Here is a 17335-nt window from a genome sequence, read left to right as displayed (position 1 = left end):
TCCATGCATCTCCTTCAACCTTCTCAGTTACTTCATCAAAAAATACAATTGATTAGTCAAGCATGATCTGCCATGTACAAATTCGTGCTGGCTCTCCTTAATGAACTCAAACTGTGTTGAGATTTTTTTTCCCCCTGATTATTACAGAATCACTGAATTGTTAGTGTAGAAGGAGGCCATTTGGCCCATCGTGTCTGCACTGGTTCTCTGAAAGAGCAATTTACTTAGCTCCATTCCTCTGCCGCCTTCCCGTAACCCTGCAATTCATATACAGTCTAATTCCCTTTTTTGAATGCTTCAGTTGCACCTGCCTCCACCACACTTTCAGGCAGTGCATTCCAGACCTTAACCACTTTCTGCGTGAAAAAGTTTTTCCTCATGTTACTTTTGCTTCTCTTACCAAATACTTTGTGCCCTCTCGTTCTCGATTCTTTCACGAATGGGAACAGTTTCTCTCTATCTACTCTGTCCAGACCCCTCATGATTTTGAATACCTCTATCAAATCACCTCTCGGCCTTCTCTTCTCCAAGGAAAACAGCCCTAACTTCTTCAATCTATCTTCATAACTGGTTCCAGGGATGAGGAATTTCATTCTTGAGTCTTTTCTGTACTCTCTCCAATGTCATCACGTCTTTCCTAAACTGCAGCACCCAGAACTGGATGCAATACTCCAGCTGAGGCCAAACTTGTGTCTTACACAAGTTCGACATAACTTCCTTGTTCCTGTACTATGCCCCTATTTATAAAGCGCAGAATACTGTACAATTTAATAACCACTCTCTCAACCTGTCCTGCCACCTTCAATGACTTATGTACAAATACACCCAGGTCCCTCTGCTCCTGCACCCCCTTTAGAATTGTACCCTTTTATTTTATATTTTGTCTCCATGTTTTTCCTACCAAAATGAATCACTTCACATAAGTGGCCGATCTGCACCTGTTTGCTCATATTGCTCCACCCATGATAAGGAGGCAAGTTACATGAAGAGTAGAACGGACAAAGCAGACCGCTGACCCTTGTCATCCTGTCTCCCAGGAAAAAGACAGCAACAAAGAGACTCAAATCGAGGGGCAGCTTCTTGCATATGGTCCGGTCCCTAGATTGTAACCTCCACAGCTGCTGCCTTGTTGATTAGACAACACGTGTGCCTGTACTGTTGACCAATGACCTGGAGGATACCCTCCCATCAGGAGCCAATGAAACATGACCTACTTGGCTGTTACAATTGCCTCAGGATTGGTGTCGGCTGTTGCATAGCCCTTATGTAGAAGTGGGACAGTGAAACGAATTCTGTCAACTTTGACTATGGAGAGGCATCCCAAATGATGAAACCTCTGCTAGAATGCCCTCTACTACCAGAGCTGTGCAGCCCTGAAGATCTGAAGGTCTTCAACTCTCAAGTCAGAGCTTGCGTGGAACAGTGGCGAGGGAAAGTGTAGCGACACACCAAGAAGACATCTTCCTTCTCTAGTACTATCCAACGCTCCCTTTATACACCCTTATTCCTCTTTTTTTCTGCATGCTGGTGGCTACATTGGCCAATTTAGCTTAAACCCTCCCCACCACACTGAACCTTCCCTTAAGGACGTTTGTCCCTGTCCCTTTTGAGTAGGTGCTTCCTGCCTCAGAACTGGTCCCAATTCCCCAAGAATCTGAAGCCCTCCCTCTTGCACCATGCCTCAAGCCACGCATTGATCCTCCCTGTCTTCCCATTTCTACTCTTGCTAGCAGCTGGCACTGGGAGTAATCCAGAAATTACTACCTTTTTAGAGGTCCTACCTTTCAACTTCCTCCCTAGCTCCTGTAAGTTGGACCATAGGACTTAATACCTGCCCTCCCTATGTCGTTGGTACTACAACTTCAGTCTTGCTCCCTTTCCCCTGCAGAATATTCTGCACCCTCTTCGTGCCGACCTTTACCCTGGCACCAGGGAGGCAACACACCACGATGGCAGTTACAGAAATGCCTGTCTGTCCCCCTGACTATGGAATCATCTTTAATCAATGAAGCCCATGTAGTGTAGGTACAGACACAGTGCTGTTAGTGAGGGAGTTCCAGGACTTTGACCCAGCGACAGTGAAGGAACGGCAATATAGTTCCAAGGCAGGATGGTGGTGTTCTGATGTGCCTGCTGCCCTTGTTATAGGCGGTAGAGGTTGTGGATTTGGAAGGTGCTTTCAAAGGAACCTTGGCAAGTTGCTGCAGTGCATCTTGTAGATAGAACGCACTACTGTCACTGTCAGTAGTGGAGGGAGTGACTGTTTAAGTTGGTGGATGGGGCTGATCAAGTGGGCTGCTTTGTCTTGGATGGTGGTGAGCTTCTTGAGTGGTGTTGGAGCTGCACTCATCCAGGCAAAGTATTCCATCATACTCCTGACCTGTGCCTTGTAGATTGTGTACAGGCTTTAGAGAGTCAGGAGGTGAGTTGCTTGCCACAGAATTCCCATTTTCTGACCTGCCCTTGTAGTCATAGTATTTATATGGCTGGTCCAGTTAAATTTCTGGTCAATGGTAACTCCAGGATGTTGATGGTGGGGGATTCAGTGATGGTAATGCCCTTGACTGTCAAGGGAAGATGGCTAGATTCTCTCTTGTTTAAGATGGTCATTGCCCAGCACTTGTGTGGCACAAATGTTACTTACCACTTATTGGCCTAAGCCTGAATATTGTCCAGGTCTTGCTACAGGGTGGGCACAAACTGCTTCAGTATCTGAGTTATGAATAGAATTGAACACTGCAATCATCAGTGACCATCCCAAGTTCTGACCATATGTTGGAGGGAAGGTCATTGACGAAGCAGCTGAAGATGTTTGGCACTAGGACACCACCCTGAGAAACTCTGGGACTGAGATGATTGGCCTTCAACAACCACAGCCATCTTCCTTTGTGCTAGATATGACTCCAAGCAGTGGAGAGTTTCCCCCCTGATTCCATTGACTTCAATTTTGCTAGGGCTCCTTGATGCCATAGTTGATCAAATGCTGCCTTGATGTCCAGGGCAGTCACTCTCCCCTTGCCTCTGGAATTCAGCTCTTTTGTCCACATTTGGACCAAAATTATAATGAGGTCTGGAGCCGAGTGGTCTTGGCAGAACCCAAACTGAGCATTGGTGAGCAGGTTGCTGAATAAGAGCTGCTTAATAGCAGTGGCGACAACACCTTCCATCAGTTTGGTTGAGACAAGTTTGAAACTTGTGCAGTGTTTTTCAAAGATTACTTTAAATCATAGCTAGACATATAACTATGTTTTTCCCACTCACTCGCGCCAATATTATTCAGCTAATTTACTTGTGTTTATACTTGTACCTAAAGACATTCCATTTATACACATACATTCAGCTCACTTTTCAATCACATCCGCTTATTTGCATAGATCTTAGCACAAGTTTGTAGCAGATGGACAGACATGGGCTTGAGCTATGTGGAAGTGAGGTCAGTGAGCAAGATGAAGGTGGTCAGAATCACTGAAGTTGTAACTCATCATGGTGAGATTGAGCTGCGTATCACTAATGGACACATGAAAGCTGAGCCTGTAATTGTGGATAATGTTGCCATCGGACAATATATCGATAAGGAAGAAGCTACCAAGTTTAAACCCTTAATGGAATCTAGAGGTCTTGGTGCATGCGAAGTAGGAGAAACTGTTTCTGGAGACATGCTGGCTTTGTCAAGACTAGTAGGAAGGGAGCCACACAAGGATATAGAACTGGACAGTGAAGGAGTGCTGCAGGGCATTTGGCCATGGGATACTTCAGTTGAGTTCAGTTCTGTTGTTCCCCAATGTCTGGACGTATGCAGTTCAAGCTGAGGGTACTGGATAGCACATAGTAGCAGGAACATTACATGTTTCTTCCTCATTTCTATAGCCCAGTTGTAACCCCCTGCTCACTGCTATGGCCGATACAAGCAAACAGAGTGAAAACCAGGGAACATCATGTGTCATGTTCCAATATGTATAATTTGTATATGGAATTATTTAATCAAGTCATTTAGTTTGATTAGGGGATATCATAAAATTAGAACTAGGCTGTTCAGGAGCAAACTCAGGAATCACTTTTTCACAAAGCGTAGAAATTTGGATAAATAAAAGCAAAATACTGCAGATGCTGGAAATCTGAAGTAAAAACAAGAAATGCTGGAAATACTCAGCAGATCTGGCAGCATCTGTGGGGAGAGAAGCAGAGTTAAAGTTTCAGGTCAGTGATCTTTCATCAGATGAAGGGTCACTGACCTGAAATGTTAAGTCTGTAGAAATTTGGAGCACTCTCCCAAGAGGATGCTGGGACAATTTGTGCTTCCAAGACTGAGGGAGAGAATTTTTTTTCATTAGGCTATCGAGGGATATAGAGCAAAGATGACACAAATGGACTTGGGGTGCAGTTCAGCTGTGATCTAATTGAATAGCAGAGGAGACCTGAGGGGCTGAATGGCCTATGCAAATCTTTGGCTACAGATGGGTACAGTAATACAGCAATTAAGGTATTGGACTAGAACCCAGAGGTTGAGAGCTGAAACCCCACCATGTTGTGAAATTTAGGTCAATAAATATGATTTGTATGCATGAAAGCTGCTTGTATAAAGGGAAGGGAGCACGCCACTTCTACCCAGTCTATTCTCTATGACTCCAGTCTTGTACTTAATGATAAAAAGGCCTCTGAGTGTGTCCTTGGTCCTCCAAATACACACCATAATCCTTTGCAATTTGATGTGTAAGATCTGACAGCAGTGGGATCTTCATTGGTCCTAGTCGACCTTGTTTCCTTGACGTATTGTTCCATGCCAAGTGTGTAAACTAAGTCAACAGAACAAGCCACTATTTCAGTATTAATAGATCAGAACTCTGTTTCTGCCCTCTGACATGGCCCAGCAAACTGCTTGGTTATAAAATCAATCACCAAAAAGCAAGTATGTGATCCACCATCATTTCTCAGGGCAACTAGGGATGAGTAATAAATGTAGATTAGTCTGTGTTGCCCACAGCCAAAGAAATCCTAAAATACTGGAGTTGAAAATGATAATGAAACTGTCAAATTTTTAAGTTGTTTCCCATTGAAATATTTAGCCTTTTATTTCTACTTCTAGGTTGGTGACATTGTCAGAATAGAAAAAGATCAAACATTTCCCACAGATTTAGTGCTGTTATCAACTGACCGAAAGGACGGGACATGTTATGTCACTACAGCGAGTTTGGATGGAGAAACAAATTTGAAGGTAGTCATTTTTGCTTATATAAGAAATTATTTGTTAACATGCCAATGAAAAGTAGAGGTTTTGGAGTGCTTTGAAAAAATGATTTGCAACAATTTATTTTTAAAGGATTTAAGATGGTACTTTTTTTTGCTACAAAGTTTTGTAAATGTAAAACTAGTCTGACTTGCAGCATGCAAGCGTTGCTGCTTTAAGTTGGCTCTTTGTAAATGAGCTCTGTGTTCTACTTTTGTAAACAAAATTTAAGTAGCTGTGTATTTTTCAGGGTACAAATAGTTGGATTTTATGGGGGGTTTTTATACAGTAAAAGGCCACATTGTGATGCACACAAACTTAGAATTTTGGACTTGGTTGTTTGTTAGTACAGAACTTGAGTATTGCTGAAAATAGAGATGTTGTGGAAGCTTTTTGTCTTGCACTCATCAGGACAATCTGCAAGAATAATCCATGTAAGGGAAAACAACTTTATACTGTATGAGCAAGTGAACGCTGATTGATAGAGGCGTTGCCGTGGAGAAATGTACCCATTTATGGTGACTGACAGTTAGGTGCCAAGCTTTGTTTGAAATTTAAACCAGACAGCTTAACCCTGGTCAAGGCATTGTCCTGAGGAATGAACCAGCAAATAGCTGTCACTTATTTTGTTTAGCTGAAACAGGCGCAATGTTTGCACGCATTCTTTCTGTCTGCAAAGAAGAGGGCCCTGTGTGTTAATATATGTAGCTTCCAGTACACACACATGCGCCACACCCAAGCCCTACTGACAATCTTAAATTGGTTGTCAGTGTAATTCTTAGCACACTGAGGATTATTTAGCAAACGTTGTCCAATCGCAGAAATCACATCTAATGTTGTTTTGAGTTTTGCAAACACGGGCTGGTTGTGTACGGCCTGTACCTTGTGCATTGCAAACAGCAGAAGGGACATGTTGTTTGATATGATCTGCCAGTCTTTGGGACATACCTAGCATCACACTGGCATTGAAATTCATACATCACATTGCTAGCCTATTCACCAATGTACTACTTAAGGAAGCCATAGGTATTTGCACTGCAGCACTATATCGTGGCGATCTTGACCCGCCACCATTGCGTGAATCAGTATTCACTGAACTTATGAACTCAGCGACTCATGCAGTTGAATTCTGTGGTGCATTTGTACATACTGGAAGCTACATATATTAATACACAGGGCCCTGTTCTTTACAGAGAGAGAGAACATCTACACACATTGCGCCTGTTTCAGCTGAACAAAAGTGACAGCCATTTGATTGTTCATTCCTTAGGGCAATGCCTTGATCAATCAGAGTCAAGTTTCCTGGTTTCAATTTCAAACAAAGCTTGGCAGTTAACTATCAGTCACCATAAACTGGTGCATCCCACATGGCAATGCCTCTATCAATCAGCACTTTCCTCATACAGTATAAATTTGTTGCTTCCCTCTTGATATTCTTGTGGTTGTCCTGATGAGTGCAAGACGAAAAGCTTTGACAGCATGTCTCTTTTCAGCAATGCTCAAATTTTGGACTACTTACTTGATCACTTTATCTTGTAAATATATTTATCTTAAATTTTTTCATTTAAAAAGAGAGTTCCACGGGAACGTATGTGCAAGGTTTTGTTCCAAAGAAAATCAGCATTTCAATGAACTAGATCTTGTCAATTTAGGAATACTTGTGCATTGCTGATCTGTGGTCAAATGGACTATTCCTAGTGATGTGAAATTTCTTCAATAAAGTTGCTTATTGTTAAATACTTGTCTGGAGAGTAAATGCTGGCATGGATTGGCTAGGTTGAATGGCCTGTTTTCATGAGACCTCAGTGTGTAAGTACAGTTGCAGTTTTCAAAACCAGTTCAGTTTAAGATATGTGAGAATGTAGCGTAATTTTCGATGTGATGTTTGTAACAATGCAAGGGGCGTCTGGGTGGGATTTGTGGGATCTAGTCAGTTTGTGTAGACCGCCTGGTGAACAGAAGGGATGGAAGAGGCAAGGATGGAATCCCAGTTGAACTGCTCAAGCACGGAAAGTCCCATCTATTGCCATGCATTTATGCCCTTCTCCTTCTCTGCTGGAGAGTGGGCTTCGTTCCACAAGAGACGCTTGACTCCAAAATCATCACATTATGCAGAAACTAAGGCGCCAGACGAATCTGCAAATATTAGAGGCATCTCACTCCTTAGTGTCACGGAGAAAGCCTTTGCTAGGGTCATATTTAAAGACTCCAGTGGGTCTGTCTTTGTGGGACATATGCAGGGATGGTGATGGAGTAGTGAGATGTTATTTGCAAGAGATATGACTGAGTATGCCTGTTTGGTACATCTCCCACTTGGGTGCCAGTCTCCAGATGTTGGTGGGGAGGATCTTGCAGGATTGGCTGCACTGGGATTCAAGATGGCTCCTGGGCAGTTGACTCTCTAGGGAGCTCCTCACTATGAATGTCTATTCATGGCCATCCACTGCTACCCGTTACTCTTTGGCCCTTCCCCTGCCCCAAAAATGCCCTCTCCTGCTGTTAAAGTTCCTCTGATTCCAGCAATGCGTGAATTTAAGCCCAAATTTCGTTTACTGTTAGTTTAAACGGCCTGTGTCTTGTTACTTCAAATCCCATCACCCGACCTTGCATTGTGAGCTCTGGTAAAGATTTGGAAAAGACCAAGACGTGGATTTTTCTCTCAAATTTAGCTTCAAGTTCCTGGGACTTCTCTGGACATCATGACCACGTTTCTGCTCTGTACTACATTGAAATAAACTGTAAGATCCTGCTTCAGTCTATATTTTTTTTTGATCTGTGAGCTGTGGAAAAGATCTGGAAAAATCTAAGTCTAGATCTTTTCAAATTTGGCTTCAAATTCCTGGCCTTCTGTTGTCATCAAGAAGGCGCTTCTGCTATGGACTTGTCATAAGAGGTTTTTTTTATTTGAAAGCTGAGAATTCTGTGTTAAAGGCTGAGGAAAAGGATTTTCGGTGAACATTGAATGCTGAAACTTGGTGTTTGAACAGCAAGACACCTGTTCCAAACAACAGCAAAGGAAATGACTGGTCACATGACTTGATTGAGTTTCAGTTTCACTTCTGCCTTGTAAAAGACCAGTGAACTGGACAGGCAGGAGGCAGAACAAACAGGCAGGGATCTGTATTTTGCAGACCAGAGAAAAAGACCTGCTCCTGAAAAAGAAGGCTTTCCTCTCTTGTAAAAAGATACTACATTGGAGGTGTTTGCTGTGGTCTGCCTGGAGAGAGAAAAGACCCAGGAAAAGAGGAGTTGCTGTACTCTGTGGAGAAAGGCTCTTTTTGCTGAGAGGAAGCCCTGCATTTTAAAAGGGAGCAGATTCCTATTGCCTCAGGAGTGATTGCTGTTGCCTCTTGTGTTTTGGGAGATCCTGCAAGCTTCTATTGCTAGACTGCTGTTTAAAAACCCAGCAGACCTGTTGCTACACCCTTTGCTGAAAGATCTGTGTGACACCTGCTGCAAACTAAGTGCCTTGAATGCCTACCCATCACACACTGTTCATCAACCTCGCCTGGAGAGACTTCGAGTGGCATGTGACTGTTCGACCCTGGGATACCTCGGCAACCTGGAAGTATCCTCCCAGAACGTGACAACTTAATTATTTTATTGTTCCTAAGAAACCGTTGTAAACCAAAACATCCTTTTAAAACCAGTTTATTGTTTTTTTTCCTTGAATGTGTGTGTGTGTGTGCGCATGAGGGTTAGGGACGATAAGAAGTTTGAAAAGGATCCTTTCACATTGTTATCTCATTATTGTTTAAGACTTAGTTTATTAGTTAATATTGCTGTTTAAGGAAACCTGGTTTGGTGTGCTTTATTCTGGGGGACAAATAGTGTTAACTTTTACAATAGGTGGGAAACATTACTAATGTGTAACCTTTGGAGTAGTGGGACAGAATTAATAGTGCATTACTCCCACCTTGATCGTAACAGACTACACTGGCTATAATATACGACCCAACTTTTGTTACTGATTTGCTGCTCTTTGCCATTTAAAAAATAACTTTCATTAGTTTACTGCCCTTCCCCACCGTTGCTGTGACTGAGACACTCCGTTTGCTGCTGCGCCTGTGACTGGCCGTGGTTATACTGGTTTCTAGCTTCAGTCTGTATCTGGCCAGAAATTCACTCACCTGGGCTGAAACAAACCTCTGCTGCTTCTGATTTTGTGTCCTCCAATTTATTCAATTTTCTGGTCCTGCAACTGACTGTTCACTTCCTGTATCCTTATTCCTCCAAAAATACCTACATTATTGAGTCCTCCGATACCTACCCTCAAATAGCTTCTGGACTTCATTCACTTCACCTGTCTCTAAACTCGGGCAACAGCTCATTGATGCTCCCTGCTGACTCCATCCTACCGAAGTCATTGTTATCCCTCCATGGGACCTCTGACGTTAACTCTGGACTCCTTCCTATGATCTATCTATTTTCTTCTTCCTCTTTACTATCTGGTTTACATGTAACCAGACCTATGTAGCAGGAGCTTTTCCTGTGTCCATTCGCTTGTGCGTTATGACTGCTGTTCCAGACCAGAGCCTATCACTATTTCCACTTTTGCTGTTTCTTAGAATCGCAGGTTTAAGGTACAGAAAGAGGCTACTTGGCCCATCGTGTCTATGCTGGCCGAAAAACCATCCACCCATTCTAATCCCACCTTTCAGCATTTGATCATGCCCTGCAGATTATGGCACTTGAGAAGCATATCCAGACTCCTTTTGAATAAGTTGAAGTTTTCTGCCTCAACTACCCTTTCAGGCAGAGAGTTCCAGACCCCCACCATCCTCTGGGTGAAAAACCTTTTCCTCATCTCCCCTCTCATTTTTCTACCAATCACTTTACATCTATGCCCCCTAGTCACTGACCTCTCTGCTAAGGTAAATAGGCCCTTCACCTCCACTCTACCCAGGCCTCAAAATTTTGTACATTTCAATCAGATCTCCCTTCAGCCTCCTTTGTTCCAAGGAAAACAACCCCAGCCTATTCAATGTTTCCTCATAGCTGCATTGTTCCAGTCCTGGCAACATCCTGGTAAATCTCCTCCGTACCCTCTCCAGTACAATTTCTAACTGCTAATTACCATTCCTAGAACCCCCTCTCCTATGGTCATGCCTCCTTTCACTTCTCCACTCTAAGGTACTCTGCCTACACAGTTCCCTACACCAACCATTCAGTATTCCTTGACTTTCCTGCTTACTTGATGCCGTCCCAGGCTTGACTTTTGGATAAGCTTACAGTTTCCCTATATGCCTCTCTTGGCATCCTTCGAAGGTCTCATCGAGCCACTTGGCGCTGGCCCGTTATGAGCAGCAACCACAATTGCCGCATCTCACTTTTTCCCTCGTTCTTCCTGTCCAGCTCACCAACCCCCCCCCCCCCCCCCCACCCGTGCTACTGACCCTGTAGACTCTGCCAGAGGATCAGTTCTCACCTCTTAGGGCGGCACAGTGGTTAGCACCGCAGCCTCACAGCTCCAGCGACCCGGGTTCAATTCTGGGTGCTGCCTGTGTGGAGTTTGCAAGTTCTCCCTGTGTCTGCGTGGGTTTTCTCCGGGTGCTCCGGTTTCCTCCCACAAGCCAAAAGACTTGCAGGTTGATAGGTAAATTGGCCATTATAAATTGCCTCTAGTATAGGTAGGTGGTAGGGGAATATAGGGACAGGTGGGGATGTGGTAGGAATATGGGATTAGTGTAGGATTAGTATAAATGGGTGGTTGATGGTCGGCACAGACTCGGTGGGCCGAAGGGCCTGTTTCAGTGCTGTATCTCTAAACTAAACTAAACTCTCCTGCACACATCTCCCTCCAGAATGTCAAATGGCTGCCCACCACTGCATCTTGCAGCTCATTGATGCCGTTTTTGCCAGAGCTGGACAGTGCATTGAAATCCAGTCAGCCTCGAGGCCCAGAGGGCAGTGGGTTTCACCTCCATTGCCCGATTTTCCCCCAGGTGCAAAGCATCATTGATTTGCAGCCATCAAGGTACCAACTGACTACTCAGTGCGATTCGTCAAACAGGAAGGGCTTCCGCTCCCTCAATGCTCAACTGGTTGCAACCAGAAGAGCTTCCTCCATGTGTGCACTTGCACTTTCCCGGCAGCTACCATGACTCATTCTCTGCCAGTCCAGGCTACTGCATCTCTTCACTCCACCCCTCAAGCTACGTAGATGGATCCGTGCTGACAAAGGATAGCCCTTGAAGATATGGGTACTTGCCCCCACTCGAGCGCCAAATGGAGGCCTAGAGGCACTACAACCAAAGCCGTCTGCTCACAAGGCACGCCATTGAGCAGGCCATCTGCCTTCTGAAGATGCGGTTCTGGTGCCTAGAGCAGTTGGGTGATGTCCTGTAATACACTCCTACAAGGGTCTTTGTCATTGTGGTGGCCTGCTGCTCACTCCATAACATGGCCGTCCATAAAGGTGTGAGGCTGTGGAGGGAGACTGCTCATTGGAAGGGCAGGAGGTGGAAGAGGAGGATGTAGGACACTGAGGGAGATGGTTGGGCACTGCGCGAGGTGCAATGGCTCCGTTAGGATGCCGTAAATGTCAGAGTTCATCTTATTCAGGAAGGTTTTAACTGAGCCCCTCTGACCCAAGATGAAGAGCATGGTATAGAACTCTGAGGCACCTATGCTAACACATGCATGGAAGATGCTTTCTGGCACACCAAGTCTTGCCAATGAAGAAACCACATCTGTCCAAAGGCTTCACCGTCACCATTGAGGAACCCTTGATATCCTCCTCCATCTGATACCTCTTCTTGTGCTGCCATCAATAAAAGGCGTCTCTCATGTGGCTTCGTGTCATTATTTACATAATGCAAAATTGCACAGATACATTAAATAGGCACCCCATTGACCCCTTCAATGCTTCGCACTCAGCCACTTCTACGTGGTGCTCTCTGTGGGCTCGGAGGAGGTGGAGGCAGCCTCCTCGCCTGTCTTTGCAGTTCAGATGTACATGGCGATCGTCCTCTTCATGGAAGTGTCTGTGGGGGCATCTCTACAGGCTGCTGCATCTGCCTCGTTGCTAGCCAGCCTATATCACTGGCCATGCTGCACAGTGGCTCCCATTGTCAGAGGAGCCAAGGAGGCTAAGGATGATGATGGCGCCCCATGAGGGGAGGCACCCTCATGCTCCTCGGTGACATTCTCCGCTCTTGTCGGGCACTCCAGATGGCTGGCGGGGAGCACAAGCAGGGGCGCAACTGGCATCCTCTCCAAACTTCTCTCTGCCGCCTGCACTACTGATCGGTCCGGGCTAGATAGTGTGGCATGCATCCTGTGGACACCAGTGTACAGTTCCTGCATGCACTCCGGGTGCTGCTGCACATGGCTCTGCCTGAGGTTGGCCACTCAATGGAGGAGCACATGTGCTCATAGCCCTGAGACATGGTGGCACGCATGAGCTGAATGGACTCCTCCATTCTCTGCCCATAACCCCATACTGCCTCAGGCAGTTCTGGCGTCTGGGTGCACATCTGCTGGTCTAGTTAGAGCCTCCTTTTCCTGTGCTTCCTGAGGCCCTGCATCTGTGTTGAACGGAACAAGGCTGTGTCTGTCCTCGCTGCCTTTACCTCTGGCAGCTCCTCCTGCACACTAGTGCTGTACTCCTGACCCAGTGCCACCCTATCTAAACGTGTGAGGACCCACTAAGGGCATATCTGCACTGGTGGATAGTACGCTTGTAAGGTGTGATAATGCTGCTTCAGTTCCTTGGTTGTTATCTGCGCCTCAGAGGGCGAGGGAAAGATCCTGGAAGGTTGGTAGTCTGCATCTGTGGCAGATACTAGAAGAAATCATAAGAGCTAAAGCCCTTGTAGAGCGGAGGCTTCCCAATGCAAATCAGTGTTTGGCATGCTGTCGAACAGAGTGGAGTGCAATCCACCCTCTTGATGGGCTTATTGTCCTCCAATCACCATCTCAACCATAAATGCCCATTTTGCCAGGACCAACTTCCTCTTGATCCGCGATTCTGACTATCTCCATCTCAATCCTCCATTGCTCTGATTTGAAAGTATGGTACTCCTCTGTCTCTCTGGGCCCTTACATGGGCATATTTTCCTGTTTCTGCTACAAAGACAAAAGAGCATGGTAAGGCAGTGGTGTCCTCTGTAGCCATTGATGGCTGCTCCAGTTCTTTTGGAGGGTGCATGTTTCAGTGCTGGCAGGTCCTCAGTGGCACTATAGCTTTAAACCATTCTGAGGGGTCATTAAGTGCCCTTGGCACACAGTCCTCACATGTTCAGGAGCAGCAAGTGCTCTGAAGCTCCTCAGCTGGTGTTTCTGCTGGAGGGTAAATAGCCAGAGGCCTGTCCTGTGGAATGTGGGTTACGCTCACCTTGCCAGAGCATATGAGGTTATTGAGCCTTTTCCTACATAGGTCCAGACTCAACTTACAGCGCTTCTGCTGCTGACAATGACTGTGATCTCGACCCAGGCCTGTTTGGTCTGAATGGGTGGCCGCTTCCTATCACCTCCAGGAAAAGGGCCTCCCTCCTCTCCCTAACTGCCTCTATCTTGACCTCCAGGTTGCTATCAGAAAAAAGAAGGGCTGCCCTGGTGCCAGGCCTCCAGCTTTCCTGCGACAGCAATCCAGCCAAGGCTCAATGGGCATCTTCTCTGTGCTGCTTCACCACTCCCAGCAGTAATGGCTGCCGTGGTGAGCTTAAATGAGGCCCGCACTTCAGCTAGCCCACCTCTGTTCCCACACCTGCGGCCACTAATTGGCCACCAAACCCATCTCCATACCAATTAAGGAGTTGCCCCATGAAAATTGTGACTCAATTCTGTTTTCCCCTGGGGGTGAGTTTGGGACTAGGAAACAGTCCCAACTTCCATTTCCTGCACCCTGTGCAAAAATTCAGCCCAGGGAGTGGCGAGGCTGTGGAAGGATTTGAAACAGGATGAGTATTTTAAAATGAAGACATTGCTTGACTGAGAGCCCATGTAGGTCAGCTAGCATGAGGGTGAGAGGTGAAATGGAACTCTGTGAGTTAAGACATGGGCAGCACAATTTTGAATGACTTCAAGTTTACACAGGGTAGAATGTAGGAGACCAGCCAGGAGTACATTGGAATAGTCAAATCTAGGGATAACAATGGTATGAATGAGGGGTTCGCCAACCAATGAGCTGAGACGGGGAAAAGTGGGGTGATGTTATGGACGTGAAAACAGGCAGTCTTCGTGAGGCCACGAGTATGTGGTCGGAAGCTCATCTCGGTCAAATGTGACACCAAGATTGTAAACAGGTTGGTTTTGTCTAAGACTGTTGCCAAGGAGAGGGATGGATTCGGTAGCTAGGGGATGGAGTTTGGAGCGAGACCTGAAAACAATGGCTTCAGTCTGTCCAGTATTTAATTTGAGGAAGTTTATGCTCATCCAGTGCTGGATGTCAGATGAGCAAGCTGATAATTTAGCAATTGTGGAGGAGTTGAGAGAGGAGGTACAGCTGAGAGCTGTCGGCGTACATGTGAAAAGTAACGCTGTGCTTTCAGATGATGTTGGTGCCAGGCAGCATCTAAATGAGAAATGTAAATGAGAAATAAGGGCTAAGGATAGATTCTTGGGGGACACGAGGTAGTGGTGCAGGAAGAGAAGCAAGTGCAAGTGATATTCTGGTTATGATCGAATAGCTAAGATTGGAACCAAGTGAGACCAGTTCCACCCAGCGGGATGACCGTGCAGAGGCGTTGGAGGGGGATTTGTGTCAAAGGCTGTAGACTGGTCGAGAAGGATGAAGACGGATAGTTTACCTTTGTCACGATCACGTAGGATGTCATTTGTGACTTTAAGAACTGTTTCAGTACTGTGGCGAGGGCAGAAACCTGATTGGAGGGATTTAAGCATAGAGTTCCAGGAAACATGGAACAGATTGGGAGGCGACAACACGTGCAAGGACTTTGGAGAGAAAAGAGAGGTTGGAGACTGTAGTTTGCAAGAATGATGTCAGGATAATTGTTCCACTATCCTTTAGCTAACTCAGCATGGAATCTTGGAATCACAGAAATTTAAAGCAAAAAAGGCCATTCGGCCCATCGTGTCCGTGCTGACTGACAAGTAGCCATACAGCCTAATCCCACTTTCCAACTCTTGGCCCCTAGCTTTGTAGGTTATGGCACTTCAAATGTCTATCCAAGTACTTAGTAAATGTTGAGAGTTTCTGCCTCTTTCACCCTTTTAAGCAGTGAGTTCCAGATCCTCCCCCCACTCTCTGGGTGAAAATATTTCCCCACAAATCCCCTCTAAACTTCCTACCTCTTGCCCTCAATCTATGCCCTCTGGTTATGGGCCCTGCAGCCAAGGGGAATAGGACCTTCCTATCTATCTAGTGTCCTCCATAATTCTATACGCTTCAATTAGGTCTCCCCTCAGCTTCCTCTGTTTCAGGAAGAAACAACCCTGGCCTATTCAATTTTTCCTCCATAACTAAAATTCTCCAGTCCAGGCGACATCATAACTAACCTATGTACCTGCTCTAGTGCAATCACATCTTTCCTATAGTCGGGTGAGCAGAATTGCATGCAGTACTCCAACTGTGGCCTAACTAATGTTTTATACAGTTCCAGCATAACTCTGCTTCTCTTTCCACAGATTGCCAGAGTGGTTCCAGCATTTCTTGTTTTTATTTCTTATATTTTATGCCTTGGCGAATAACGGCAAATATCCCATCTGCCTTCTTGACCACCTTATCTACCTGTCCAGCCACCTTCAGAGATCTGTGGACATGCGCTGCAAAGTCCCTCTATTCTTCTACACTTCTCAGTATCCTACCATTTATTGTGTATTCCCTTGCCTTGTTAGCCTTCCCCAAATACATTACTTCACACTTCTCCAGGTTGAACTACATTTGCCACTGTTTTGCCGACCTGATGAGTCCATTGATATTTTCCTGCAGTTTACAGCTTCCTTATTATCAACCACGTTGCCATTTTTTGTATTATCTAGACATGTAACTTTAGAACTACCTAAAAGAAAGCACTTGCCTTTATTTAGTACTTTACACAACCTCAGGCAGTCCCAAAACACTTTACATCCATGAAGTTTTTTTTCAAGTATAGTCATTATCCTAATGCAAGCAAATGCAGCAGCCAATTTGTACACAAGGTGTCTCAAATAATCACCAGAAGCGATGATGGCTAAGCGATAAATATTGTCCAGGATACTGAGGAGAACTTCCCTGTTCTTTGAAATAGGACTATGGAACAAGGGACAAAGACATGTGAATTGAGTTACAGTACTTACCCTAGCCATGATCTAAGTCAATGGCAGAACTGGCTCAAGGAGTTGAATGACCTCCTGTTCCTATCTTCCTGTATTACTTCCTCCAGTATTTTGCTAGGGAAGATATAAGCGGCATGTCCTCACCAAACTAAGTTCACCTAAGTAAAATCGAGGATTTCACTGTTAATGAGATGGAAATCCTACAGGGATTACGAAGGGCTCACAACAAGTAAAGCTGTAATGAGTTACAATGGCAAGATTTGGATTTTTTGGGAAGGGAGATATCTGCAAAGTGAACTTATAGAGGTACTAATCAATCAATCTCCTGTGACATTGCACACAGGAAGTCGATGCAAGTGTAGTATTCAGGCCAAGCAGAGTAAAAAGATAGGGGCAGAAATGAACTTTGGCAGGCGAGCAGGAGGAGGCCGATAGGGGTGCTGGGAGCTGGGCTAGAGGAGATTGCAGGAATGAGGTAGGGTGGACAGACAGACAGCAGGAAGAGAAAAAAGGACTTGCATTTATATATTGCATTTCACAACCTCCGAATGTTCCAAAGAATTTCAAAGGCAGTTAAATACTACTTTTGAATTGTAATCTCCTTTGTAATGTAAGAGACAAGGCAGGCAATTTTGCATAGCAAGACCCATAAACAGCAATATAGTAAATGACTAGATAATCTGTTTGTGATGTTGCAGGGTCAAGGTTGGCAGGATACTGGAAGAACTCTTTCTTTCTGAATAATGCCATGGGATGTTTGCCTACCCTCAGGTGGATGTAAGAGACTTAGTTCAACTTCTCGTGAAAGATGACACCTCCAATACTTCCTCAGCACTGTACTGAAGTGTCAAGCTAGATTGCATGCTGAAGTCTCTAGAATTGGGCCTGAAC

General features: G+C 45.2%; 1 protein-coding gene across 1 annotated transcript in view; it reads left to right on the top strand.

Annotated features, from left to right (window-relative positions):
• The window catches only part of atp11b (ATPase phospholipid transporting 11B), a 168099-nt gene that overhangs the window by 31217 nt on the left and 119547 nt on the right, over positions 1 to 17335 (top strand). Inside the window, exon 6 of the mRNA XM_068042349.1 lies at positions 5084 to 5212. Coding sequence (XP_067898450.1) covers positions 5084 to 5212 — 129 coding nt within the window. The remainder of the gene's footprint in view (positions 1 to 5083; positions 5213 to 17335) is intronic.

Source organism: Heterodontus francisci, chromosome 11 (assembly GCF_036365525.1).
Source record: "Heterodontus francisci isolate sHetFra1 chromosome 11, sHetFra1.hap1, whole genome shotgun sequence".
NCBI classification, from domain to species: Eukaryota; Metazoa; Chordata; class Chondrichthyes; order Heterodontiformes; family Heterodontidae; genus Heterodontus; species Heterodontus francisci.
Note: the sequence above shows the minus strand (reverse complement) of the source record. Positions and strands in the feature narration are given on the sequence as shown.